The sequence below is a fragment of the Natrix helvetica genome (assembly GCF_964273705.1).
Source record: "Natrix helvetica genome assembly, chromosome: 3".
In the NCBI taxonomy this organism is placed as follows: domain Eukaryota; kingdom Metazoa; phylum Chordata; class Lepidosauria; order Squamata; family Natricidae; genus Natrix; species Natrix helvetica.
Window position 1 is genome coordinate 53,020,187 of NC_138549.1, and position 27,021 is coordinate 53,047,207.

The 27,021-nt window shown below is 43.0% G+C and overlaps 1 protein-coding gene across 2 annotated transcripts in view; it reads left to right on the top strand.

Annotated features, from left to right (window-relative positions):
* Window positions 1-27,021, top strand: part of POLA1 (DNA polymerase alpha 1, catalytic subunit) — a 511,093-nt gene that overhangs the window by 221,830 nt on the left and 262,242 nt on the right. For both annotated transcript variants that reach the window (XM_081949269.1, XM_081949270.1), the window contains exons 29-30: window positions 13,120-13,325; window positions 20,664-20,796. In XM_081949269.1, the coding sequence (XP_081805395.1) occupies window positions 13,120-13,325; window positions 20,664-20,796 (339 nt within the window). The remainder of the gene's footprint in view (window positions 1-13,119; window positions 13,326-20,663; window positions 20,797-27,021) is intronic.

Genomic DNA, 27,021 nt, shown 5'->3' on the forward strand with positions numbered 1-27,021 from the left:
TCCCCAAAATCAACTCCTGGTTCCACTGAGCCCAGGAGGTAGTTCTCCCGGACTTTTGTCCGCATCCTAGACATCCGAGGGAGAAACGCTGGCACTTGCTAGATGTGCGCAGGATGCTTTGCAGGTACATCAAGCGCACAGTGGGGTTTCGACGATCTGAATCACTCTTCATATTATTCCAGCCAGCTTCCCAGGGAGGAAAGTGTCTTTCTCTACGATCGGTGGGTGGCTGAGGGCCTGCATCGCCCTTGCTCATGTCCTGCAGTCCAAACCTGTGCCTCACAACATTACAGCACATTCGACTAGGAGTGCCGCCACCACGGCAGCCTGGGCGACCCAGACACCGATTGAGGAAATTTGCAAGGTGGCTACCTGGACTTCGTTGTCTCCATTCGTCCGAAATTATAAGTTGGACACCTTTGCATCAGTGGAAGGGGCATTTGGGAGGCGTGTTCTTCAAGGCATTCACACCAGCGGAGAGACTCTGAATGCTGCTGCTTCCTGCCCTAGTGACAATTAGCTTGGGCATGTCCCTTGCTTGGACTCTCCAGAGCAGCGCCCTGGAAAATGACCATTGTCTTACCTGAAGGGTCATTTTCAGAGTGCTGCGAAGGAGAGTCCACCCCACCCTGGGCTTTGGCTCCACTGGTGACAGTTCGAACGTTACGGTTCCAGTTGGTTTGGTTTTCTTAACGACTTGTTTACATTGTTGGACTTCTCAGCGCGCAACAGTTCCACATCTTCATTGAAAAAAATCTGAAGATAATCAGCACCAGAGACGTGGTTTAAAGTTTCAATTCAGTTCTGGGCAGATTGGCTGTATTTAACCCTTGCTTGGACTCTCCTTCACAGCGCCCTGAAAACGACCCTTCGGGTAAGACAATGGTCATTTTGTGCATCAAGGAAAACCAGTAGCATTTGCTTTTCTGGATGCGCCTCGTAGTACTCTATTATATCTAGGATGATTCTCGTATTATTTTTAATGTGTCTGTGAGGGAAATATCCATTTTGGTCCAGATGTATTCGTTCATTTAAAACCTGTTTAATTCTTCTTGCCATAATTGCTGCAAATATTTTATAATCGGAGTTTAATAATGAAATTGGCCTGTAGTTTTGAATTTCTTGTAGGCTTATTATTATTTATTTTATTTTATTCGAATTTCTAGACCGCCCCCTCTCCCGAAAAGGACTCGGGGCGGTGTACAGTTCACACAACAAACAATAAATATCAAATACAAATATAAATACGGATATAAATACACATAAGGAGGAGGTTAAAAATTTAAAAAGAACTGTACGCAAGAATATAAATCTGGTTCTAAAAACCCTAAAATCAGTTAAATTTAAAACCGTACCCTATAAATAACCAGGTAAGAATATGTTTCCAGGAGGTAACAGTTGTCACAATTATAATTATGCCAGGCCAGCTAATCGAAACAGGTGAGTCTTCAATTTTTGTCGGAAGGAGCGGAAGTCTGTGGTGGTTCTGATATCGGGGGGGAGGTCATTCCAGAGGGTTGGGCCCATCACAGAGAAGGTCCTACTCCTTGGCGTCGCCCGCTGGCATTGCCTAGTGGACGGCACCTGGAGAAGCCCCTCCCTGTGAGAGCGGATTGGCCGCAGGGATGTATGTGGGAGGATGCGATCCCGCAAGTAACTAGGTCCTGTGCCATGGAGCGCTTTAAAGATGGTAATCAGGACCTTGAAACGCACCCGAAAAACTACAGGTAGCCAGTGCAGCTCGCGCAGGAGAGGTGTTACATGGGAGTATCTAGAGCTCCCCATGACAACCCGCGCGCCCACGTTCTGGACTAGCTGCAGTTTCCGGGCGCGTCCCAAGGGAAGCCCCATGTAGAGAGCGTTACAGTAGTCTAGGCGAGACATCACCAGCGCATGAGTGACTGCGTAGGGCATCCCGATCCAGAAGGGGGCGCAATTGGCGCTCCAGGCAAACCTGGTGGAACGCCCCCCTTGCCACGGCTGCCACATGGTCATCCATTGACAGCCGGGCATCTAGGAGGACGCCCAAATTGCGCGCCCGTTCCACAGGGGGCAATTGCTCGCCCCCTATGGCCAGCGATGGGGTCAGCTGGCTGAACCGAGGCGCCGGTAGCCACAGCCACTCAGTCTTGGAGGGGTTGAGTTTGAGTCTGTTGTCCCCCATCCAGACCCCGACGGCTTCTAAACACCAGGACATCACTTCAACAGCCTCGTTGGGGTGGCTCGGGGTTGAAATGTACAGCTGAATGTCGTCAGCGTACAGATGGTATTCAACCCCAAAACCACGGATGATCTCGCCCAGCGGCTTCACATATGTATTGAACAGAAGGGGCGAGAGGACCGACCCGGCTGGTTTCTTCTTTTGGGATTCACGATATTATTGCTTCTGTCCATGATTCAGGTATCTTGGCTTTTCCTAAAACTTCATTAAACATTTCCACTCCTAGTTCTTCCAATATTATTTTATTATATTTGTGTAGCTCTACCGATATTCCATCTGGTCCTGGGGTTTTATTATTTTTCTGGTTTTTCAAGACTAATTCCACTTCAGCTAACGTTATTGGCCTGTTTATCGCCTCCCTTTGCTCTTTTGAGATTGTTGTTATCTTTTCTGTGTTTAAATAATGCTTTATTTTATTTTCCTCCATACTATCTTGTGCGTATAGTTCCAATAAGTTCTTATGCTCCCTTTTAATATGCACTTCCTGTATACAGATTATATCTACCTTCAGTTTCTTAAGTTTATTAAACATCTGCGCTCTTTTTTTGGTGCATTCAGTCAATTCAAGTTTATTGAAATAATTGTTATTTCCTGGTCCATCTTTAGTTGGGGTGTTTTTTGTTGCTTCTGGTTTGTATCTGACTTTTCCCTCTCGCGCCCTCCTTTTCTGCTCTCTCTTTCTTGCCTCTGTTCTTCTTTCCTGTTTCTTTCCTTATCTTCTGATGTTTCTTCCTCTTGACTTCTACTTTCTAGGTCCTCTTTACTTCCTTGTTCTTCTTCCCCTGTGCCGTATTTCTCATAGAATTCCTGCGCTTCTTCCATATTCTTATACCTTTTGCCTTGCCAAGATACCAGTACCCCTTCTGGTACCAACCATCTATACATTATTCTGTTTTTATTTAACTGATTTGTTAAAAATTGGTATTGTCTACGTCGTTCACGAATTCTCCGTGGAATCTGTTTAAGCGTAATCAACTCTTTTCCCTGGTATGTAATCATCCCTTCTCTTTTTTTTTTTTTTTTTTTTGTATACTTCATCTCTAGTTCTTTTTTTGGCAAATCTTACTTCTCTCGGGAGCCTGTGTCTTCTGGCATAATTAGTATGCACACTGTAAGCTTCATCGATATCCCCTCTCAACTCTTGTTCTTTTCTCTGTAGAATTTCAGTGAAAATTCTGATCATTTTTCCTTTCAGGTCTTTCTCCTTCTCTTCCAGTATGTTTTGGAATCTTAAGTAGAATGCAGCTCTTTCATTTTCAAGTCGAATTATTGATAACTCTAATTCTTTATTAACTTGTCTATATTCCAGCTCCATTTTTTCCATCTTCTGATCTGTTTGTTCTATTTTTGTTTCGATGTTCTGGATTTTCTGTTCGTTGATTGCTAAGGTGTTCTGTATCTTTTCAATTTTGTCATCCATGGTTTTGATATTTCCTTTCAATTCTCCCATTTCATTTTTCATTTCTTCATGATTCCTCCTTGTCTCTTCATGATTTGTAGCCGTCACTTCTTGGTTTTTCATCAGCGTCTCTTGTATCATTTGGAGCATCAATTGCATACTCTGCATTGTTGGTGCTGGTCCCGTTGTTCCTGCCATCGTTCCAACTTTTTCCAGCCCCAATGTGCTCTCAATTGATCTTTGATTTAAGGAGGGGGGGTGTTGCCGAAATCATATTGGGTGTGGTTTTTTTACTAACTTTGCTGAAGTTGCCATTCTTATCCCCCTATTTATCCTTGCCCACAATTGCATATAAATTCTACTTTACTTCTACTTTATCAGCAATGTCAATAGTATCAATAATTATATATCTCAATATTTAGCAATAATTAACCTTCCTTAATATCACGTTTTAATATCTACACATTCCTATGTATTATTCTATTCTATTTTGATCCTTAATTATATGTATGTATATGTGTGTGTGTGTGTGTGTATATATGTGTGTATTTGTGTTACAACCCCTGGTATGCCTAAATATGGGAGGAAGGTCACTACTCCCTCTTTCTGTATAGATCTATACTAGTCTCCCTTTATTTATTTATCAGTACAAATACAACACATAAAGGGAGACTAGTATAGATCTATTTCGAGCTAATTAGCTCTCATCAGCTAGCCATACCCTTACTGGGATTTGAACCTGGGCTGTATTATATCTTAGGCAGGAGTCTTAGCCACTAAGCCACAGGCTCGCCTCCTTATCAGTTGAACCAGGGAAATAGGTATGTATTTGTGTTACAACCCCTGGTATGCCTAAATATGTATGTAACACAAATGTAAAAATCTGAAAAATCTCCTTCCCAGAGCCTCCTTCTTTCCAGCTCACCCTCTCTGCCAATCTCGCGTTGTCCTCCTCTTCTTTGGGTTGTCAATAATAGTAATAGATGTCTCGACTTCAACTGCTTTCTCTCTCTGCTTCCTTCTTATGCGATCGCCATCGCTCCGGTCCTGACAAAGTGGCAGGATAGATCCTCATCCGTTTAGTGGGTTTCTCCTACCCGCTGGAGGATTTGCCTTATCACTCAAGCGTCTTCAAAGTTTCCCCCTTAATCTGATGGCCCCTTCAGGATCCACAGCACTCAAAAATGAGCCCAAACGAAGAAGTTAGAGTTAGAGGTTAGGAGAGCTTCCACTCCTCAACTCCAAGCACAATGACGTCACCACTGCAAACGAGGTGGCTGTCAAAGAGAACAAAGCATGGGGTTTCTTCCAACAGTCGAGGAAGGAATAGGAGCAGAGGACTCAGCTGTTGGAAGAAGCCCTGCGCTTTATTCTCTTTGACATTCGCCTCTTTTGCAGTGGGGTGGGGAGAAATCCATGGGTTAGAGGGAAGAGAAAGCTGAGCTTCTGCTAGGGATGGCCTTCTCCCTGTAACCCATGGATTTCTCCCCACTGCACTACAAACGAGGTGTCTGTCAAAGAGAATGAAGCACGGGGCTTCCTCAAACAGTCGAGTCCTCTGCTCTGGCAAAGGAAGTGGGTGGGCAGGGCAAGCATGGTGTGGGCAGGTGGGGTGAGAGAGAGAAAGAGCAGTGTGTGGGGGCAGGCCAGGGGAAGGACCGTACTGGTACAGCGGCCTCCAGCTCTACCTGTACGCAAACGTACGCCCTATTTCTGCTACTGGTCCGGGCGTACCGGTCCAGACCGGTAGGAACCCACCACTGATTCAAATCCAGAAATTTAGAATCTACACCTGCAGTGAGTTTTGTACTGTTTCCTTTCATTCAATCAGTGTCCTTCAGTTTCTCCACTATTTCTATACTGAATTTGTTGGTTGTACCCAACTAATTAATAGGAAACTGTTTGAATCTGGCTACTATATAAATTTATTTGGTGATTTTAAAAAAAATATATTCTTAGTTATTAAGAAAGGTTGTAGAATTATATTCCCTGTGGGCTGATGCTATTCTCTGTTCTTTAGTCAAATTTATCATTTCTTCCAAAAGTGACATCTTAATTTCAATTTAATCCAGTGGTTTGGTTTGGTTTGGTTTATTTGGATTTATATGCCGCCCTTCTCCAAAAGGAGAAACACACATCTCAAAAGTTAAAAAAAGATTCCATTTCCAAAAACAAGAAACCGATTTTTTTTTAAAAAAACAATACATTTAAAATAAGTTAAAATTAAAATTAACAGGCCAGGCCGGCTTGCTGGAAAAGCCAACTTTTTAAGGCGCGTCGGAAGGACCGGAGGTCAGGGATTATGCGGAGCTCCGGGGGCAGCTCATTCCAGAGGGAAGGCGCTCCCACAGAGAAGGCTCTCCCCCTGGGGGTCATCAACCGACACTGCCTGGCTGACGGAGGACACTGAGGAGGCCAACTCTGTGGGATCGTACTGGACGGTGGGGAGGCTACTGGTGGCAGTAGGTGGTCTTGCAGGTACCCTGGGCCTAAGCGATGGAGCGCTTTAAAGGTCATAATCAATACCTTGAATCGCACCCGGAAAACAACCGGCAACCAGTGCAGGCCGCCTAAAAGGGGTGTAACATGGGAGCACCCAGGTACCCCCATGACAACCCGCGCGGCCGCATTCTGGACCAGCTGAAGCCTCCGGGTGCTCTTCAAGGGCAGCCCCATGTAGAGAGCATTGCAGTAGTCCAGGCGAGAAAGGACGAGGGCATGAGTGACTGTGCACAGAGCATCCCGATCCAGGAAGGGGCGCAACTGACGTACCAGGCGAACCTGGTAAAAGCCCCCCCGGTCACGGCCGTCAGGTGTTCTTCTAAACTAAGCCGCGTATCCAGGAGGACTCCCAGATTGCGAGCCTTCTTTGAGGGGGCTAAAATTTCTCCCCCTATCGTCAAAGATGGAACAAGATGTACAAATCGGGATGACGGAAACCACAGCCACTCAGTCTTGGAGGGATTGAGCTTGAGCCTGTTCCTCCCCATCCAGATCCGCACAGCCTCCAGGCATCGGGACATCATGTCGAGGGCATCGCTTGGGTGGTTTGGGATAGAGATGAAAAATTGGGTATCATCAGCATATTGATGATACCATATCCCAAAACCACGGATGATCTCGCCCAGTGGTTTCATGTATATGTTGAACAGGAGGGGTGAGAGAACCGACCCCTGGGGCACCCCACAAGTGACGCGCCTGGGGGTCGATCTCTGCCCTCCAGTCAACACAAAGTGCAACCGATCCGACAGGTAGGAGGAGAACCACCGTAAAACGGTGCCCCCCACTCCCAACCCCCCGAGTCGTTGCAGTAGGATACCATGGTCGATGGTATCGAAAGTCGCCGAGAGGTCTAATAGGACCAGGACAGAGGAACAGCCCCTATCCCGGGCCCGCCAGAGATCATCGACCAACGCGACCAATGCCGTCTCCGTGCTGTACCCGGGCCTGAAACCCAACTGAAACGGATCCAGGTAGACAGCTTCATCCAGGTACTGGGGAAGCTGACGTGCTACTACACTCTCGATAACCTTCGCTACAAAGCGAAGGTTGGAGACCGGACGATAGTTGACTAAAGAAGCTGGGTCCAGGGAAGGCTTCTTGAGGAGGGGCCTCACCACCGCCTCCTTCAAGGCGGTGGGAAAGAACCCCTCTCTCAATGAAGCATTGGTAATCGCCTGGAGCCAGCCTCGTGTCACCTCCCGGGAAGCCGAAACTAACCAAGAGGGACACGGGTGCAGCACACAAGTGGCAGCACTGAGTCTCCCCATAATCCTGTCCATGACTTCGGGGGTCACAGGGTCAAACCCATCCCAGATTTTCTCCTCAAGATTCATCCCCGTCGGCTCGCCCGAATCTACCCAGTCAGAGTCCAAGCCTGTCCGGATCTGAACGATTTTATCCTGCAGATGCTGAACAAATTCTTCAGCCCTACCCTACAAGGGGTCTTGTGCTTGTTTTATCTATTTTTTCCTCAATCCAAAGATCTCCATTAAGCATTCTTTGCTTTCTTTGAATAGACAAAGCTTTGGCAGCTTTCCCAGAATGTCTTTGTTATTCTTAGAAAAGAGTTTTGGTCTCTTTCAAGGAATTCTTTCAGTGTCTTGTGAGCAGTAACATCTGGTGAACAAGCTTCCCTCTGAGTCAGTGCTTCTCTGGAAGATTTGTTTAGGATCCTGGCCATCTACTTTTGTAAATCAGTATCCTTAGATGTTCATTTCAGAGCTGATTCATTTTAGTTTGGTATTGACCAAAGGAATCATTGAATTCCTTTCACCCAATTCTGTTAGTTGTAACCTCCCACTTCCATCTTGTGAGCTTGCTAGTCAACAATATGTGTGATACAAAGACCATGAAGAAAGAAGGTTGTCTTTCTGCAATGGTGGCTCTTTAAGTGGCCATATGTGCATTGAGCTACCTATCCATTCTATAACTGTGCTTGTTGATTTTATGGGTTTTTATAGCTTCTGCAGTTATTTAAAAAATGAAGAGAAGGCAGGATATGCACAATAAAAATATGCTTCTTCCAAAAATCTTTAATATGGAAATTCCTTGAGTGAGGCACTGCTCAGACATATCCCTTATATTTCTTTTTTAAAAAAATATTTTATTAAACTTTTTTTTCCATTTTTAAAAACACAATTATCATCTTTACAACATTTCCGCATCAGTATACCTCCATTATGCTCTTTTTGTCCATACATATATACATATATATTTTTAATACATTTTCATCTACTAATATGTTAATTCATATATACTCCATCTTATATCCATAGGTATGTGCTTATATTTCTTCTATACATATTATTTTTTTAATGTGCTAATTTCCATACATCTTATATCTATCTGTGTACATATATTCCTCTTTTAACTATTATTCTGTACTATTTTATATACAATATATCTTACATTTTCCCCTCATATTTATGCAGTTTTATGATATTTTCTGATTTTTTTAATCTTTCTTCCTCAATGCTTTCTTATTTTTTACATCTTTATATTTCTGAATGCATAGATAGTGTAAGGTCCTTCTCAAGAAAGCAGAATTCTTCAAACAAAAGCTATTTCAAAAGGAAACTTATTGGAAGATTGTGATAGCAAGAGATCTAGGCAGGAATTAACTTTTCTCACTCGAAACATTAGATTAAAGCATTGCAGACAGAGCCCCTCCTAAAGTCCAATACATCATCAAACCAATCCCAGTGTCTGAAGATGTTATTTGAAACTCAGGCAGAGAAGGTGATAAACGCCGGTCTCCAAGGCAATGCTGCTTTTCTCCAGAGATGAGATAATGCAGCTGGCTCCAGGCACATTCCTTTCCCCTTCCCAAGGTCCCAAAAGTTACAGCAAAGCAAAGCAAGGAATAGAAACAGAAACCCCACATGTCTGTATCCCCCCTCCTACCAGAATGACAGTGTCCCTATAGGAATCTATGGGATCTGACAAATAGCTGTTCCAGATCCAGAGTTACAAATAAGTAACCTGTCTTATCCTTGGAAAAGGAAGGAAGTAATTCCACTTTTACTGTTCTTTAGGTATTATCAATGCATTTCTCAGGTTTGTATATAATTTCAATTCAATTTCAATTTATTTGTGCTTCTAGACCGCCCCCTCTCCCAGAAGGGACATAATATAGAAAAGGATATTGGATGCCTGTGAAAATTTCCTTTTTGTTTCAATACATTACTTCTTTTGCTATTTCAATATTATTATATTATGTAATTGTTCACAAAATCAATTTCCTCTTAAGACAACCGAGGCATTTAACCATATACAACCTGCTACAATGCAGAAAAAAGTTAGAAAAACTAAAGATAGATTGTGTCTACAAAGGGGGACATGGTGTGATGGACTACAGTAGAGCAACATTCCCAGGAAGAAGGGACATTCCAAGGACCGGGGAGGGGGTGCAGTGCGAGTGAAGAAAAAACATAGCCCAAAGCTGGATTGGAGACAAAGGAATAAAGTTAAGGATAGCCACTCCCTAAAATCTCCCAGGGTATTTATGTTAGGATCAGAGTAGTTGAGGTTTAGTCTAGTAAAACTGAGCAATTAAAGGACTGAACTTTTGCTGGATTATCTATTTTGTTCTTGCCTGGGCCTGGGGCTGGGCCTGACATAGACTATCAAAAAAATCAACAGCTAAATATTAGCAAATTTGGCAAACTATAAGTGTAGAGGCATGAAAGCCATCTTTTCCCACTATTTTTATTATTGTTTAAGTGTGTGTGTGTGTGTGTGTGTGTATTTGTGTTGTATTGGTGCTGATAAATAAAATAAAATATAAAAAGGCAACTATATATTACTACTAAATATTAAAAAGAAACATAGCAAAAGCAAAACAAACCCTCTTAAAAATAATATAGATAAATATCTAATTTCTGAGTTCCTCTTTCTTTGTACTCCAGTTTTTAGTGTTGTTGATATAAACTTGATAAACCAAAGTCTAAATTTTTATATTTGTCTTGAAGATAATAGTTTAATGTATTTGAACATATATTATTTCAAAAAGTAAGCATTTTTGCTTAAATTTATTTACATTTTTATTTTTTATATAAATTTTATTAAACGTTTTACAAAGAAGATAAATCTAACAAAAGGGATTAGGTTAAAAACCATGTTCCATGTTACCTAAGGGATTGCCTTTTCCCAAGTCTGTACCCATCAAATTCAATCTAGCAGAGCAGGCATGCTGTAGATCCGTTCAGCCAGAGTGTCAGTAGAAGATGGGCTTTTTCTACAGAACATCCTCTCTTCGGAGATTAAAATTGCCCCAACCCTTTTTGCCTTTCATAAGGCCCTGAAAACCTGGCTACATTCCCAAATCTCAAGTGGTGAATGTGTCAAGAGCCCTGTTTCCTGGCTTTATTGCTAACTGGCCATGTATATAAGTTGCTATCATGTTTTCCTGAAATAAGACATATCCAAAAAATAAGTTCTAGACTGATTTTTAGTGTGCTAATATAAGCCCTACCCCCAAAATAAGTGTTAGTTAAGCTCGTCATCAGCAGGGGAGGCATGGCCAGCATCGAAAATGGTGAGAGCACGGGGGCCAATGGTATCTGACAGCAGCAGGTGACTTGATTACCTGTCCAAGCAGCAGGTGGAGACAGAGGTGAGTGGAGGCACGTTATCCAGATGCGCCGCAAGAGGATGCAGGAAAGTTGAGAGTCGGGCTGGGGCAGCTGGTCACAGGAGGATCATCTTCATGCAGTGGTACAGGCAGCAAACCTAGGCAGAGGCATGGTGGGGAAGGCAGGCAATCTCGATGTGCCACAGGAAAGCCAAAAGTTGGTGGGCCGGAGTGGGCCATCGTGCAGGCCACAGGGAAGCCAAGAGATACAAAGACAAACCTCCTGCAGCTGGCCAACCACTTTGTCCCACCATCTCTCGGCCTCTGTTGCGGCCGCAAGTATGGAGAAGAAATGGGCCGGCTACACGGGATGGGGTTGCCAGAGCTGCAGCTGTGGCACTTGTCAGGGCGTGGATAGCCTGGTTGTAGGCATGGGGCAGCTTCACTCCTTTGCCTCACGGCGGCAGCACAACTCCTTTGGAGACATCAGCCAGCCATAATTGCCCACTAGATTTTCTCACTTTTTGCCATTGCTGCATATTCTCCAGTTCCTAATCAAATTTTGTGGCCATTTTTTATCAAGACTGTCTTGGTCCACTTGCCATCAGTTATTTTTGTTATGTGACCAGCCCATTTCCATTTCAATTCTTTTTTTTTTTATTAAAAGTTTTAATAAATTTTACAAATGTTTCCCCTTCCCTCCCTCCACCCCCAACCCTACCCCCCCAACCCTCCCTCCCCCCAACCTCCCAGAGCAAAATACAGGGTATAAACATTTAACAATCATACGCTAAGCTAACTGACTTTAACATTCTACCTCCTCTTGTGCTTTAATTCCCCTTTTGTTAAACTAACTTTAGATAAATTGTAACATTCCTTGTGCCTTCACTCATAAGCTAATTGAAATTTTTTAGTCCGATATTTATTTTGAATATAGTCAATCCATCTTCTCCATTCCAACTTATATTTCTCAACTGAATGGTCCTTCAAATATGCTGTGATTTTGGCCATCTCTGCTAGATTTACTACTTTTAGCATCCATTCTTGAATAGTAGGCAATTCTTCCCTCTTCCAGTACTGCGCCACCAACAATCTTGCTGCCGTCGTTAAGTTCAAAATCAAATTAATCTCTATAACAATACAGTCTGTAATTATACCTAACAAAAACAACTGGGGAGTGAACTTTATCCTCTTTTTAAATATATTTTGAATCCATTTCAATTCTTTTACTCATTTAATATTGTATACTTTTGTTTGTTCTCTAATCCATATGCATATATTTCTATCTTGTCTTGTAATGCCGAGCATGTATCTTTCCCATGGCTCTTTGCACCACTCATAGATTTTGTATCAATTGTGAGATTAGTGCCCATGTTTCACTGTCATATTTTAGAGCAGGTAGCACACGCTGATTGAAAACTTTTCAGGCATATAGGGAGGTTGTTCTTGAAAATTATGCTTAGCTTGCTGAATGCCTGTCAACCTCATTTAACACACTATTCAATTTATTTTATTTTATCACCTTCCATTGAGATCTGTTGGCCAAAGTATTTGTGGTGGTTTACTGTGTCTAGTTCTTATCCAGTTATAAAGAATAAGAATAATGTCTTTATTACGGTCATAGACCAGCAATAGACATCACTTTTTACAATATATTAAAAATAATAATAATACTGACATTAATAGTGGATAATAACATCCCCGTTAAGAAAATAAATGTTCTCAAACTGTTAGGGTCAGATATAAAAAATTCTTTCTTTGCTTATGAAATGCTTATGGAACGTATATTGCCAAATTTTCTTGAGTAATGCATATCACTACTACCATCTCCCCTCCCTGCCTCCCTCCCTCCTTCCTTCCTTCCTTTCTTTCTTTCTTTCTTTCTTTCTTTCTTTCTTTCTTTATTTATTTATTTATAAAAAATAAAGTTGTATACTGTCTATAAAACATTTTGTATCTCTTCTCTCAAACCATAGCTTGCTATAAATTGCACAGATAGTTTCTGACTTACTGTCACAATTGGAAACAACAGTCTTAAATAAGAATACTGGTCATAATTCCCTTTTTTCAGTGCTGTTGTAACTTCAAGCAGCCGCTAAACAAATGATTGTAAATTGAGATTATGTGGATAGATTTGTTCAACTGTTCTTTTCATTGTTGCATTGGTACTATTTCTTTGAAATTTTGTGTCAAATTTATGACATGCTTTTATTTTGTTCTGTCAACCAATATCTAAGTAGACTACAGTATTTATATACAGTAGTATGTTTTGGCCTTCACTATGCTTTTAATCTATTATGTGGTGTGGATGGACCATGTTTGCATATGTAGTGTTTTTTTCTGCCTGCTAATATTTAGCTCTTGAGTATTTAAATATTACTCTCTTAGAGTATTTTTAAAAATTAATTGGTGATATATTTGCAGATTAAAAGTGAAGTAAATAAACTGTACAAGTTACTGGAGATAGATATTGATGGAGTTTTTAAGACCCTTTTGCTCTTAAAAAAGAAGAAATATGCTGCTTTGGTTGTGGAACTAGCAGGAGATGGAAAATACATTACCAAGCAAGAACTTAAAGGATTGGACATAGTGAGAAGAGATTGGTGTGATCTTGCAAAAGAGACTGGAAAGTAAGTAGCTCTTTATGCATTCTACCCTTTCTCTGAAAGATTTAGCAGAGTATTTTTGTATATACAGCATTTTAAATATTGCTATGTTAAACTGTGTTTCTAAGCGTACTATAACCAACTGTTCAATATAGCATTTCTAATTAGAAATATTAAAATAAACCGTTCAATAAATATGGAAGCCAGTTGGCAAGTATTAGTAAACTGGCTCCTGCTATAGGGCAGAGGTTGCCTCTGACTAGAATTTCTCAATTAGAAAAGAAATCCACATAGAAAGCCATTTGTTTCTGAGAGTTATGCCTCCAAATTAGTAGCTATGATCAAGAGAGTAAAAGAGGTTGAAAAAAATCTGAATTTAAAGTGACTCTCAGTAATTTAAGCAGAAGAGTTCCATTTTTGTTCAGAAGAGAGCAGCAGAAAAGGCAATGAAATGGAGCTGGGGAATGGCAGGTAAGATGAGTGTAGCCAGAAGAGTTTGGCGGGGAAGGTGTCATCTCCTAAAGTTGTAAAGTTGAGGAAAGGGGGGAGTGCATTCCACGCATACTTTCGGCTAGAGTGGGATCTCAGATTACCGCAGCAGACTTGGGAGGGGTGCGCCTCATTGGGGAATGTGATTTATGACACAGACTGAGGGGAGGGAAGGAACAAGGATAAAGTTCATCTATAATTCAAATAATTCTCAGTCCTGATTGCAAAACGGTATTGCCAAAATGGGTGCTCCTAATAAATGATTTTCTTTTGAAATTGGCTCGGGACTCATAAATCAATTAGGGCATTTTTTGGAAACCTGACAGACAGGACTGCTTTTAAAATCTATCTTGATTATCAGGTCTCCTGAGCCTGGACTCTCCAGTCGCTCCCCCAATATCGGAGGTGCCTGGAGGGAAACTCAGGCAACCATGGCAGAGGGCCAGCTATCTGAAGAGAGCCTGATTGCAGCCGGAGTGCAGCCTGACCTCAGACATCAAAGCTGAGATGCCTGCTCCAGCGACCAAAGCAAGAGAAGATGAATAGTCAACCCTAAAGCAGCTAAAGTTGAGCTCCCCCGATCCAATGCCCAGAAAAAGGGAAGGGCCCTGAGCAACCTAGGAAGAGTGGAGTGGATGCTGGACTGGAACCAAGCCAGGCTCCCAAATCCCCAGATGGAGTCCCTGGGGAGTTCCATAGAGCAACGGAGGGAGGAATTTGACTGGGCCACCCTCCGTGAAGAGAGGCCATTATGCAGGCCAAAAGAGAAGGGAGGAGCAGTGGATCCTCTCGAGGTGATGAGAAGCAGACGGGAACTCAGCCCCCCTTCTCCACCCATCAGAAGGAGGCTGAAGTCAGTGCCTCTCCCATGTAGCAGGCAGGCTGCCCAGGGCAGACTGTCTCCTCCCTCCCTCCGAACAAGAACTGAGGAATTTGGTCAGACATATCAAGCACAAGCATAGAGAGGCAGACAGGAGGAGGGAGGAGCAGTGCTGAAGAGAACTGCCCCAGTTCAGGAGAAAGTTTGATGGGTACTCAGATGAGTTAGCCCTATTTCTTGACTCAGCTGAGATCCACCTAGAATGCTATGGACACTTCTACTCATCCCCCAGAGCCATAGTGAATACTATCACAGAGGGACTAGAGGGAGAAGTAAGGGAATGGCTAGCAGCCCTCTACAAGAGGAGAGCCCCCCAACTGCAAGGCATAAATGACTTCCTACAACTGCTAGAGGCCAGATTTGAGGAGGTGGAGGAGGACCTGTATGCGGAAGATGAGCTCAGCGACCTAAAGCAGAGGGGCCGCCCCATTAAAGAGCACATCCGCAAATTTAGGAGAGTCATTGGAAGGACCCCTTAACGAGAGTGTCTGTTAGTGCACTTTTTTAGAACAAGCCTGGATAAGCAGATTGCCCAGGTAGTTGCTTACCACAACATCTCAAACCGACTCTCTGAGTGATTCCGAGTAGCAATAAAAGTTGACAGTGGATTGCTCCCTAACGACATGATAAAGGTGGGGAAACGAAAAAGAGAGTTCAACCCAACCTGAAACAGCCTGACGTGACCCACACCAACGCAGCGGACCCTGAAACCAGCCCCATCTCAAAGTCCGCTGAAATGCTACAGATGCAGGGAGGTGGGCCACATGGCAGCTGCGAGCATGACCCCAACCCCGATTCCATGGCCAGAGCCACCACCCATGGCATGACTGGAACAGGGCTCCAAACAAGCCACCAATGTGTCCTCGAAGACCCTCCAGGCTGCAGAGGTCCCTTCCCATCCAGACAAAGGGGGTGCACCCCAGACAACAACAACCAGTCACCAGAATCCTGTGACAGTGAGGGAGAAAACGACCCAATGGTGAGAGGACCAGTTCACCCTTTCATTTTTCCAATACGCCTCATAGTCCCAAAAACAGGAAGCCAGGGGGCTTTTCAATCCTTAATAGACTCAGACTGCACTATATGCTTGATCAACCTGACCACAGTCCTGAAACTAGGAATCAGAGCAAAAAGTCTGTCCCACCCAATCCGGTTCGAATAGATCGACGGGTCCCTAATAGGGGGAGCCTATGCCACCCACTTGACTGAACCAGTGAGACTAGAGCTAGAGGATCGCTGGGAAGTAATTTGATTCATAATAGCCCCCAAAATGATAAATGCAGTCATACTGGGACTCTCCTGGCTAGACAAGTGGGGACCGATCATCTGGTGGCAAGGGGGTACCCACAGACTTAGGACAGAAGCGGGGCCCCAACTCCTTCCACGACAACAAGCAAAAACACCACCCATGCAGGGAACCCCCCAAAACAGCCCACCAGAACAACTGGCAGCCACATCTGACAAAACCCCAGAGATCAAACAGATCCCAGTGGAATATCAGGACTTTGCAGAAGTATTCAGCGAGACCGACTGCAACATTCTGGGGGGCTGCCGCAGTGTGAGGTAGATTGTGCCTTCGAAATCATCCCCGGGGCAAAACTACCCAAACCCAAACTGTACACCATGACACCCTGGGAAATGCAAGAAATGCGCAGATACATAGGAAAAAAAGCTAGCACGGGTTTCATCGAGCCAGCCAAGCCACAGGTCGCAGCCCAGTCCTCTTCAAAGAAAAAAGACGGAACTATAAGACTGTTTGTGGACTTTAGAGGAATCAATGGTGTGTCATACACAACCTATACCCCCTCCCACTCATGAAGGACATGCTATCTCACCTGGCCAAGGGAAAAGTCTTCACCAAACTAGACCTCAGAGAAGCATACTACCAAGTACGTATCAAAGAGGGAGATGACTGCAAAACAGTGTTCAACTGCCCCTTGGGAGCTTCCAATTCAGTGATGCCTTTTGGACTGCAGGGAACCCCAGTGGTATTCATGCAGTTAATAAACGAGATGCTGCATGCAAAATACCCCTGGTCCGACAGGTACTGGAAAAACGTCTGGCAGCCAACCTGTATGTCAAGCTATCAAAATGTGAATTTCACCATGCACAGCTAGACTACCTGTGTTACTGAGTGTCGAGGGAATAGAGATGGACCCAGCCAAAGTGCAAGCCATCCCAGACTGGCAACCCCCTCGCACCCACAGATAGCTACAAAGCTTACCAGGGTTCATTAACTTCTATAGGCAATTCATCCCCTCCTTTGCAAAGATTGCCAAACCCATGACAGACCTCCTAAAGACAGGGAGCCCAGGGACAAAACCTCACCCGGGATAACCTCTACAGTGGGACCTAACCTGCCAAGAGGTATTCAAAACACTAAAAGAAATGTTCACAAAGGAACCAGTGCGGAAGCATCCTGACCCCAAGCAACCCTTCATGATCCAAGCAGATGCCAGTGATATGGCAGTGGGAGCAGTGCTACTCTAAAGAAACAGCCAAGGAAACTTACAGCCCTGTGCCTACACTTCCCGCAAGCTCACAGACACGGAAAGATGATGGACCGCATGAGAAAAGGAGACTTTCGCGGTGAAATGGGTACTGCTAACCTGGAGACACCTGTTGGAAGGGGGCCAGAAACCGTTCGAAGTCTGGACTGACCACAAAAATCTGGAGGCTCTCAGGACCCCACAGAAACCCAAACAAATCCAATAGGCTCAATATTTCAACTGTTTTGACTTCGTACTAAAGCACATTCCAGGGGGAAGGAACTTTCTAGCTGACACCCTCTCCCGCATGCCCCAGTACAAATGCGAACGGGAGCATGTGGTGGACGCCATCATTCCCCCTATTCAAATAACTGTCCAAGTGACCACTAGATGACAATGTTGTGACCGGCAAGACCAACCAGCAAGCGACCTAACCATGAGACTCAAAACCGAACTGCTAGCAGACCCCTGGTTCCGAAACAGCCAACAAATCTTGAGAAAAAGAGGTAACCTTGAATGGAAGGGGACAAAACTCTATGTCCCAGAACCCTAATTCTTCAAAGGAGCCACAATGCCGAAATGGCAGGCCACTATGAGTTCCTAAAGACTTTACACTTAACCCAGAGGCAGTTCAGAGGCATAGAGAAAGATGTGGACAGTTACGTGAAAAGTTGCATCATCTACGCCACAATGAAGAGATGGGGGGGGGGGACCCGGACTGCTACAACTAGTAGCAGAGCCAATAAGGCCGTAGGAGGAGATCGCAATGGACTTTATGGTAGAGTTGCCGAAAAGTGGGGGAAACATGGTGATTTGGACTATAATAGACCTGTTCTCCAAACAGGCACACTTCATACTCTGCAGTGGACTACCCTCGGCTCACCAGCTGGCCAAACTGTTCCTGAAGCACATCTACCACCTGCATGGAGTATCTCAAAGAATTATCTCTGCAGAGGGGTCCAGTTCACGGCTAAGTTCTGGAGGGAGTTTCTGCGTCCATTGGGTCATCCCAGGACCTTAGCTCAGCTTTTCACCCAAGCACCAATGGGGGGGCAGAGAGACTTAACAGTACCTGAGGTGTTACATGAATTATCAGCAATCCAATTGGGCAGACCTTCTGCCTTTTGCTGAGATCGCATAGAATAATGCTGTTTACAGTAGCATGGGACTAACACCGTTCAAAGTAGTGAGCGGCATGGACTTTGTCCCAATACCTGAGTGATCCAAAAGAGCCCCTCTCTTCAGTCAGCTTGACTGATTAAATATCAATGCTAAAAGCAACCTGGGAGAATGTCAAAAAAGCTTTGGTTAAAGCGGCACAAACCTGTTGTGGCCCAGCCGGTGCCGGTGCCGCTGCCACCAGACTCCGACAGCGAGGTGTCCTCTGAGTCGGCTCAAGAGGAGGTGGGGGACCCTGGACAGGGTTCCGACGCTGAGCAGGGCGCAGAGAGGCTGGTTGGCCACCAGGGGGCGCCTGAGGCATGGAGCAGTGGTGAAAGCCAAAGGAAGGGGGCTCCTGATGTCATGCCTTGGAGCAGTGGAGAGGAGTCACAGGACAGTGAGTCAGACAGCAGTGAGCTATTAGATGCTCGTTACCGACGTGCTACCCGGCGTAAGGAGCAATTGAGCAATTACCGGAGGTAATGGCTCTCAGCTGCTGATCATTAGACTCCTCTCCAGACTATAAAGAGACTGCTTGTGGACACACCCTTTGCAGGAATCAACTGATCATTGGAGTTGGAGAAGCTCAGATCTGTGTCGTACTTTGGCAGGCTGGATTGCTGCTAAAGGTTTTACCTGGATTACTGTCAATCTGTTCCCTGGACCTTGGCTGCTAAGGTGATTATCTGGAGCTTGGTAGCTGGATTGCTGCCAAGGGGTGTCGCTGTAGCTGGATTGCTGCCCAGAGTGCTATCTTGACCTTGGCAGGCTGGATTGCTGCCAAGGTGGAACCTGTATGTCAATAAACATCCTTGAAGAGACTTTGTGTCGGAGTGTCTTGGTATACAAGAGGAGGGGGTCAGAACACAAACCTATAAGAAACAGGCAGATAAACACCGAGCTCCGCAACAGCCATTCCGGGTGGGAGAGAAGGTTTACTTCTACACAAAATATTTGCAGTTAAAACTCCCTAGCAAGAAACTGGGGGCAAAGTTTATGTGACCATTCCCCATAGTAAAGATCATCAACCCAGTCACAGTGCAATTGAAACTGCCCCGACTGTTAGGAAGATACACCCGGTGTTCCATAGTAGCCTCTTAAAACCAGTGGTCAGATCCACTCGGGTCCTGTGGTCATAGGGGACCAAACCCACTATGAGGTGCAGTGAATCCTTGATTCAAGGTGGCACAGAAGACAACTCCAATACTTAATCAAATGGAATGGGGCTACCCCTTGTCAGAGGCATCTTGTGTACAGAGTAGAATTATTTAGGCTGATCCCTGTGTAGCAAAATTCCATGCAGAAAATCCAAACAAGCCGGGGGGCAGGGGGGAAGGACATAGCCGTAAATCCTATACCTGTACTCAAATTATTTTTGCTTCGCACAGGTTGCTTTTGGAAAGTGAGGGGAGGCGAATGTGAACTATAATTATCATGGTGAGGAAAGCGGGGGGAGCACTTTCCAAACATAGAGTCAGATCTCAGATTACCATAGCAGACTTGGGAGGCGGAATGTAATTTATGATACAAACTGAGGGGAGGGGAGGAACAGGGGTAAAGTTCAGCTATAATTCAAATAATTCTCAATCCTGACTGCAAAAAGGTATTGCCCAAATGGGTGCTCCTAATAAATGATTAATTTTCTTTTGAAATTGTCTCGGGACTCATGAATCAATTAGGGCATTTTTTGGAAACCTGATGCTGATTCTTTTTCCTCATAAATGTATGTACTTTGTGGAAATAGTAATACAGCAATAAATAATTGTTTTGTTCAAAACTACTGAATTTTGTAAGGAATTAAGAAAAGCTTTAATTAATGAAAAATTTCACTGCAAGTTTTTATTGAGGAAGCTATGTGTAAAAGCTTAACGTTTTAGAGAAAGTTGAGAATATGTTTTTATGTGATGGACAAGAACAGAGTAAAATGCACATCCTTACTGATTTTCATATCCTTTTTATTTCATTTTTCTACAGTTAGATAAGTTAGCTAGCTTTGTTTATTCATTGAATAATTAAAAATATTTTAAATGTTTTCTGATATATTTTAAAATTTTTGCAATTATAGCTGGCAAATATTTAATGAGAATTAAATTGATGGAATGGTCAATTGATTAATACAGTCAGTTATAACATAAATTTTATAAGAGATGTGACCAGTATATTACTTGCTATTACCCTACACTCCATGCTATTTTAGTAGCAACCAGTAATTTTTGTGGATAGATTACAAGCATTTTTTCTTTACTTTCTGAGCAACCTAATGGAATTTATGAATATGCTGTGAATTTTCTAAAGGTGTATTATCTTAATAATAACATTATTATCTTATGTCTTTTTTTACAGCTATATAATTGGCCAGATCCTTTCTGACCAATCTCGAGATGTAATTGTAGAAAACATCCAAAGAAGGTTAATGGAAATTGGAGAAAATGTCACAAATAATCTTATTCCAGTAAAACATTATGAAATTAATAAGGTGATTAATATTGTTTGTTGATATTATATATGAATCAGTTTGAATACAGTGGGGCAAAAAAGTATTTAGTCAGCCACCAATTGTGCAAGTTCTCCCACTTAAAAAGATGAGAGAGGCCTGTAATTGGCATCATAGGTAGACCTCAACTATGAGAAACAAAATGTAAAAAAAAATCCCAAACAATCACATTGGCTGATTTGGAAAGAATTTATTTGCAAATTATGGTGGAAAATAAGTATTTGGTCACCTACAAACGAGCAAGATTTCTGGCTCTCACAGACCTGTACCTTCTTCTTTAAGAGGCTCCTCTGTCCTGCACTCATTACCTGTATCAACGGCAACTGTTTGAACTTGTTATCAGTATAAAAGACACCTGTCCACAACCTCAAACAGTCACACTCCAAACTCCACTATGGTGAAGACCAAAGAGCTGTCGAAGGACACCAGAAACAAAATTGTAGACCTGCACCAGGCTGGGAAGACTGAATCTGCAATAGGCAAACAGCTTGGTGTGAACAAATCAACTGTGGGAGCAGTAATTAGAAAATGGAAGACATACAAGACGACTGATAATCTCCCTCGATCTGGGGCTCCATGCAAGATCTCACCTCGTGGGGTCAAAATGATCACAAGAACGGTGAGCAAAAATCCCAGGACCACACGGGGGGACCTAGTGAATGACCTGCAAAAAGCTGGGACCAACGTAACAAAGGCTACCATCAGTAACACACTACGCCGCCAGGGACTCAGATCCTGCAGTGCCAGACATGTCCCCCTGCTTAAGCCAGTACATGTCCGGGCCTGTCTGAAGTTTGCTAGAGAGCATTTGGATGATCCAGACGAGGATTGGGAGAATGTCATATGGTCAGATGAAACCAAAATACAACTGTTTGGTAGAAACACAACTCGTCATGTTTGGAGGAGAGAGAATGCTGAGTTGCATCCAAAGAACACCATACCTACTGTGAAGCATGGGGGTGGCAACATCATGCTTTGGGGCTGTTTCTCTGCAAAGGGACCAGGACGACTGATCCGTGTACAGGACAGAATGAATGGGGCCATGTATCGTGAGATTTTGAGTGCAAACCTCCTTCCATCAGCAAGGGCATTGAAGATGAACCGTGGCTGGGTCTTTCAACATGACAATGATCCCAAACATACCGCCCGGGCAACGAAGGAGTGGCTTCGTAAGAAGCATTTCAAGGTCCTGGAGTGGCCTAGCCAGTCTCCAGATCTCAACCCCGTAGAAAACCTTTGGAGGGAGTTGAAAGTCCGTGTTGCCCAGTGACAGCCCCAAAACATCACTGCTCTAGAGAAGATCTGCATGGAGGAATGGGCCAACATACCAGCAACAGTGTGTGCCAACCTTGTGAAGACTTACAGTAAACGTTTGACCTCTGTCATTGCCAACAAAGGATATATAACACAGTATTGAGAGGAACTTTTGATATTGACCAAATACTTATTTTCCACCATAATTTGCAAATAAATTCTTTCCAAATCAGCCAATGTGATTGTTTGGGGTTTTTTCTTACATTTTGTCTCTCATAGTTGAGGTCTACCTACGATGCCAATTACAGGCCTCTCTCATCTTTTTAAGTGGGAGAACTTGCACAATTGGTGGCTGACTAAATACTTTTTTGCCCCACTGTATATCCATGGAAATCTCCATTGGTGTCCATTTCTTATGATGATAGTAATTACCTTCATAGTAAAGCCACATGGTTTAGAAATCTTCTACAAATATTTTATCATTCTAAGATGAGCATGTGAAAATGTATATCTTGGAGGAGAAATAATAAAAAAGGATTTCTCTGTGCTATGCAGAATTAAATATATTTTGAATTTTGAGTAATTCAGACAAAATCTGCTTTTTCTGTATTATTTTATATATTATCTTTAAAATTTTCTCTCTTAATCTATATTTCTCAGCCTGTTTATTGTTGCTGCTTATAAACTCAGATTTCAGCACACTGACATTATATTTCTGGACATGTCTAGGATATGTCTTGGATGCATTGTTTAAATGAAAGCAATGTTTTTCTAGAAAGGGGAAAGAATAAGTAGAATCTTACCATATTTTTGGAGTATAAGACATACTTCCCCCCCAAAAGAGGGTGAAAAATTGGATACATTTTATACACTAAATAGAGCCCCGCCCACCTGCCGGCCCCCATCCTTCGGCCTCTGCCTCTCAGCTATAGGCCTCCTTGCAGCAAACAGCGAACAGCCTGCTTCAGTTTCAGCACAGTCTGATTAGCACAAGCAGCTGATTGTTGACAACCCCCTCCCCGACCATTAGCTGTTTCAGGCTGCAGGCAGGCAGCAATAGGCTAGGGCAATTCCTGCAGCCTGAAACAGTGGATTGTTGGGACGCCCTGCTTGTGCTAATCAGGCTGTACTAAAACTGAAAGTGAAACTGGGCTTTTTGCTGTTAGCTGTAAGGAGGCAAATTGCTGGGAGGCAGAAGCAGATTTTTATTTTCTTGTGCAAATCAGGCTGTGCTGAAACTGAAACTGGATGTTTGCTGTTTGCTGAAGGAGGCAGTCGGTAACTACAAATGCCTATAGAATGTTCAAATTATTAGACTTATTTTTAAAGACTGCTTTATTATTGTTCTAGACAACTTAACAAAATGAAGAAACTTTTTAAAATAAATGCTTGATCTGAAGAGGCCTAGTGCTATTATATCTTCTTTTAAATAGCAGAGAATAATGTATACTTCCAGAAAGCCATACAAATTTTAACAGCATTTGTACAAGTATAGTCTGAAATGTAACAGTGTCCTGTTTAAGTATTAAAATAAGGCAGCTGAGTTAGACCCTGACTTAGTCATGTTTGAAGTAGATCTATTTAAAATAATTGGGAGGAGTTAGTGTGACTACATTTAAGAAGACTTTCTGCCATTAATATACTGCCATAATGTACATTTCTCCAATTCTTTGCTATTTCTATGGGTCAGGCACACATGCACAGAAATACACCGCAAACAATGTGTATTGACAATCATGATTTTCTTCTCCGCTTACTCTAATTGTAAATGGCTCTTACAGCAGAAGGGTAGAGTAAATCATAATGGTAGACAGGACAAAGGTAATAATGAAGATTTTACAGAAGAGAGAATCCTGCTTTTATTTCAAGCTGACATTGCTACTGGTCATAATAGAATAATAATGCTCTCCTACCTATGTATATTGTATATATAAGCATATCTAAATACACGTTAAGAGTGAATGTCACTACATCATGGTTAGCAATCCCAAACTATTTGTTCGAGAGAAAACAAGCTATGTTAATATGAATTTTTAATGTTACATTTGAAGAATGTTCAATAGCTTTGATTGCTTTGAAGTATTTATTTCCCTAAAGACAACCTGCAAATATTCTAAAATTAATTGAGCACATATACCATTTTTTTCGGACTATAAGACACACTTGACTATAAGATGCACCTAGGCTTAGGGCAGGAAAACAAGAAAAAAATATTCTGAACCAAATGGTATTGCAATATATTTAATAAAATATAGCAGAATAATATTTCAACCATGTAAAGTCAACAATGGGATTAAGAACTATCAGAACTGTCATTAACAAATGAGGAAAGACATTAAGGTTCAAGCAGTCTTCTAATTTTCTGGAAACCCCAAGAACTCATTATCGCTAGTGTCAGAATTTAGGAAGCTCAGTTGCTCAAAATCACTGATATCACTTTCTTCACTATCTTCATATATGATATCATCTTTAGTTCTATCTAAGGCATTGCTAATGCCACATTTTTTGAATGACGGTGCAACAATTTCATCCTGCACTGAGTGCCATGATGTTTTAACCCATTCACAAATTTGAGTGATGGCCTCTTCATTTGTCCAGTAAATCAGATCATGATTACCAGCAGCCATCCATTTGTTCCACTCTTCTCGCATCTAGACTTTAAATTGTTTGTTGATGGAAACATCAAGAGGTTGCAACCGGCTGGTAAAACCCCCAGGAATTACATCTAGATGAATCTTCACTTCTTTAAATCTCTTCTTTGTGTTTTTGCTAATATGTGTTCTAAACTGGTCAAGCACTAATAAAGCAGGTTTTTTTTTAGAAGTGCTCCAGAATGTTTGGACCACACTTTTTCAACCCATACTCTCATTCCATTTTCGTCCATTCTTTCTCATGAACATGCACAACAACTCCTTTTGGAATCACTTCTTTTGGAAAGGTTTTCCTTTTGAAAATTAACAATTTGAGCAATTTGGTGCCGCCTGCACATTAGGACAACACAACTGTGTTATGTGTTTTCTCATGTCCTGAGGTTTTTCATAGTTATTCTTTTGGCATCTTTCAGATCAATAGTCTTATTAGATGGCACATCAAAGGTTAGCGGGACTTCATCCATATTCCCAATATTGCCAATTTCAAAATTATTTTTCTTCCTAGCATCTATTACAAATGTAAGAAAAGACAGAATCTTAGACTCTAGGAGGTGGTGCTCATCTCCTTTTCAAAGCCGAAGAGCCAGCGCTGTCCGAAAACGTCTCTCTGGTCATGTGGCCAGCATGACTAAATACCGAAGGCACACGGAACACTGTTACCTTCCTACCAAAGGAGGTCCCTATTTTTCTACTTGCATTTTTACATGCTTTCGAACTGCTAGGTTGGCAGAAGCTGGGACAAGTAACAGGAGCTCACTCCGTTACATGGCACTAGGGATTCGAACTGCCAACATTTCTGATTGACATGCTCAATGTCTTAGCCACTGTGTTCCTATCGTCTCATAAATCTGAAGCACCACAGTGATCCAGTAAAATCCTGAGGGCCTTTCTTTACAGCAATGCATGTGGCTTCGTATATTTACCATTTTTGTAGAAACTGCGAAGCCATTATTCTGGTGACGTGTGATCCATTCTTTCATGTCCACCTCTAACTGTGGCCACTTTGCAGCAAGCCCACAAAAGTGCTTACTTTTATCTTTTACTTTTTGCAGCTGAACCACCTGTTTCCTCCACTCTCTTATCATTTTTTTTAGTTGGAGGTGGTCGAAAATGTTTCTCCACTGCTCTGTTTCCATGTTCCTCAGCATATTTCACTATTTCCAGTTTAAAATAAATTTTATATTCTAGTCTTTTCTGCTTTGACATTCTTGTACCGATATGTAGTGTCAAGAGGTACCGTAGTATTTTTCTGCAAGAAAGAACTGTCAGTAATGTGTCCTTTATAACAATACAGAGCACTGTAGCTAAAACCATGTTCATACATTCATACACAAGATACCGGTATACCGTATACAGTAATATGCCACACTAATTCATTATGAGGGAAATACGAGTAGTAGGGAAAGAGGAGGAAGCAACCTACTTCCCTCAAACTCGCTGCTCCGTTGCCCATTTCTCCATTGCACTGCAGCTGTTCTGCCCACAAAAGTCTTGTCTTTGATGGCCAATGCCAAAGCAGAGAAAGAGCTGCTGGGAAGAAGCCAGTCAGCCCAGGAGTTGGGCCCCCTTCCTCCCCCGCCCTAATCTAACAATAGCAAGCTGAGAATTTTAGGACATTGGTGATTCTTTTCCTCCAGAAAAAAAAATCTAGCGATGTTATCTTTAGAAAAACAAACAGGCAGGGTCTAGCATGCCTGCCCATCCTAATAAAACAGTCTGCCATCCCCAAATTGCATCGATGGCTGCAATAAGTGATGGGCAGGAAACCATGCCATGCCCAGCGATGGGGGGGGGGAGAAATAGACGGCAAGAGGAGCCTTGTCTTGCCATGCGTGCCAAAATGAAAGGTGGCAGCAATCCACCTGCTTCCCTTTGCCCTCTCCAGAGCTACAAGCCAAGCTTCATGTCCCTGGACTCACAGTCCACGCAGGCCAGGAAGGGCGCACTTGCAGCAGGCGTAGTGGAGATGTGGCAGGCAGTGCAGCAGGCACCGGTGGTGCAGCAGACACCAGCAGGGTGTCCTTAGCGAACTGCTAGACGAAGAGGACAGGCAGACATAAAGTGTGCCCAGGCCAGCCAGTGGTGGGATCAGCCGATTCTCCAAACTACACACAACTTTAAGAAGCAGTTTGGCCAAACTGGCTAAATCCCACCTCTGCATTGCTGCCTCAGCCGAGCAATGCTGGAGACTTTGCAGCTGATTGGCAGTTGGATCTGCCTCCCAGAAGACCGCTCATAGCTGCTTGTTGCCGCCACCGCACCAATTCCCTTCCCCCAGGTATGGCAAACCCCCAGCTGATGC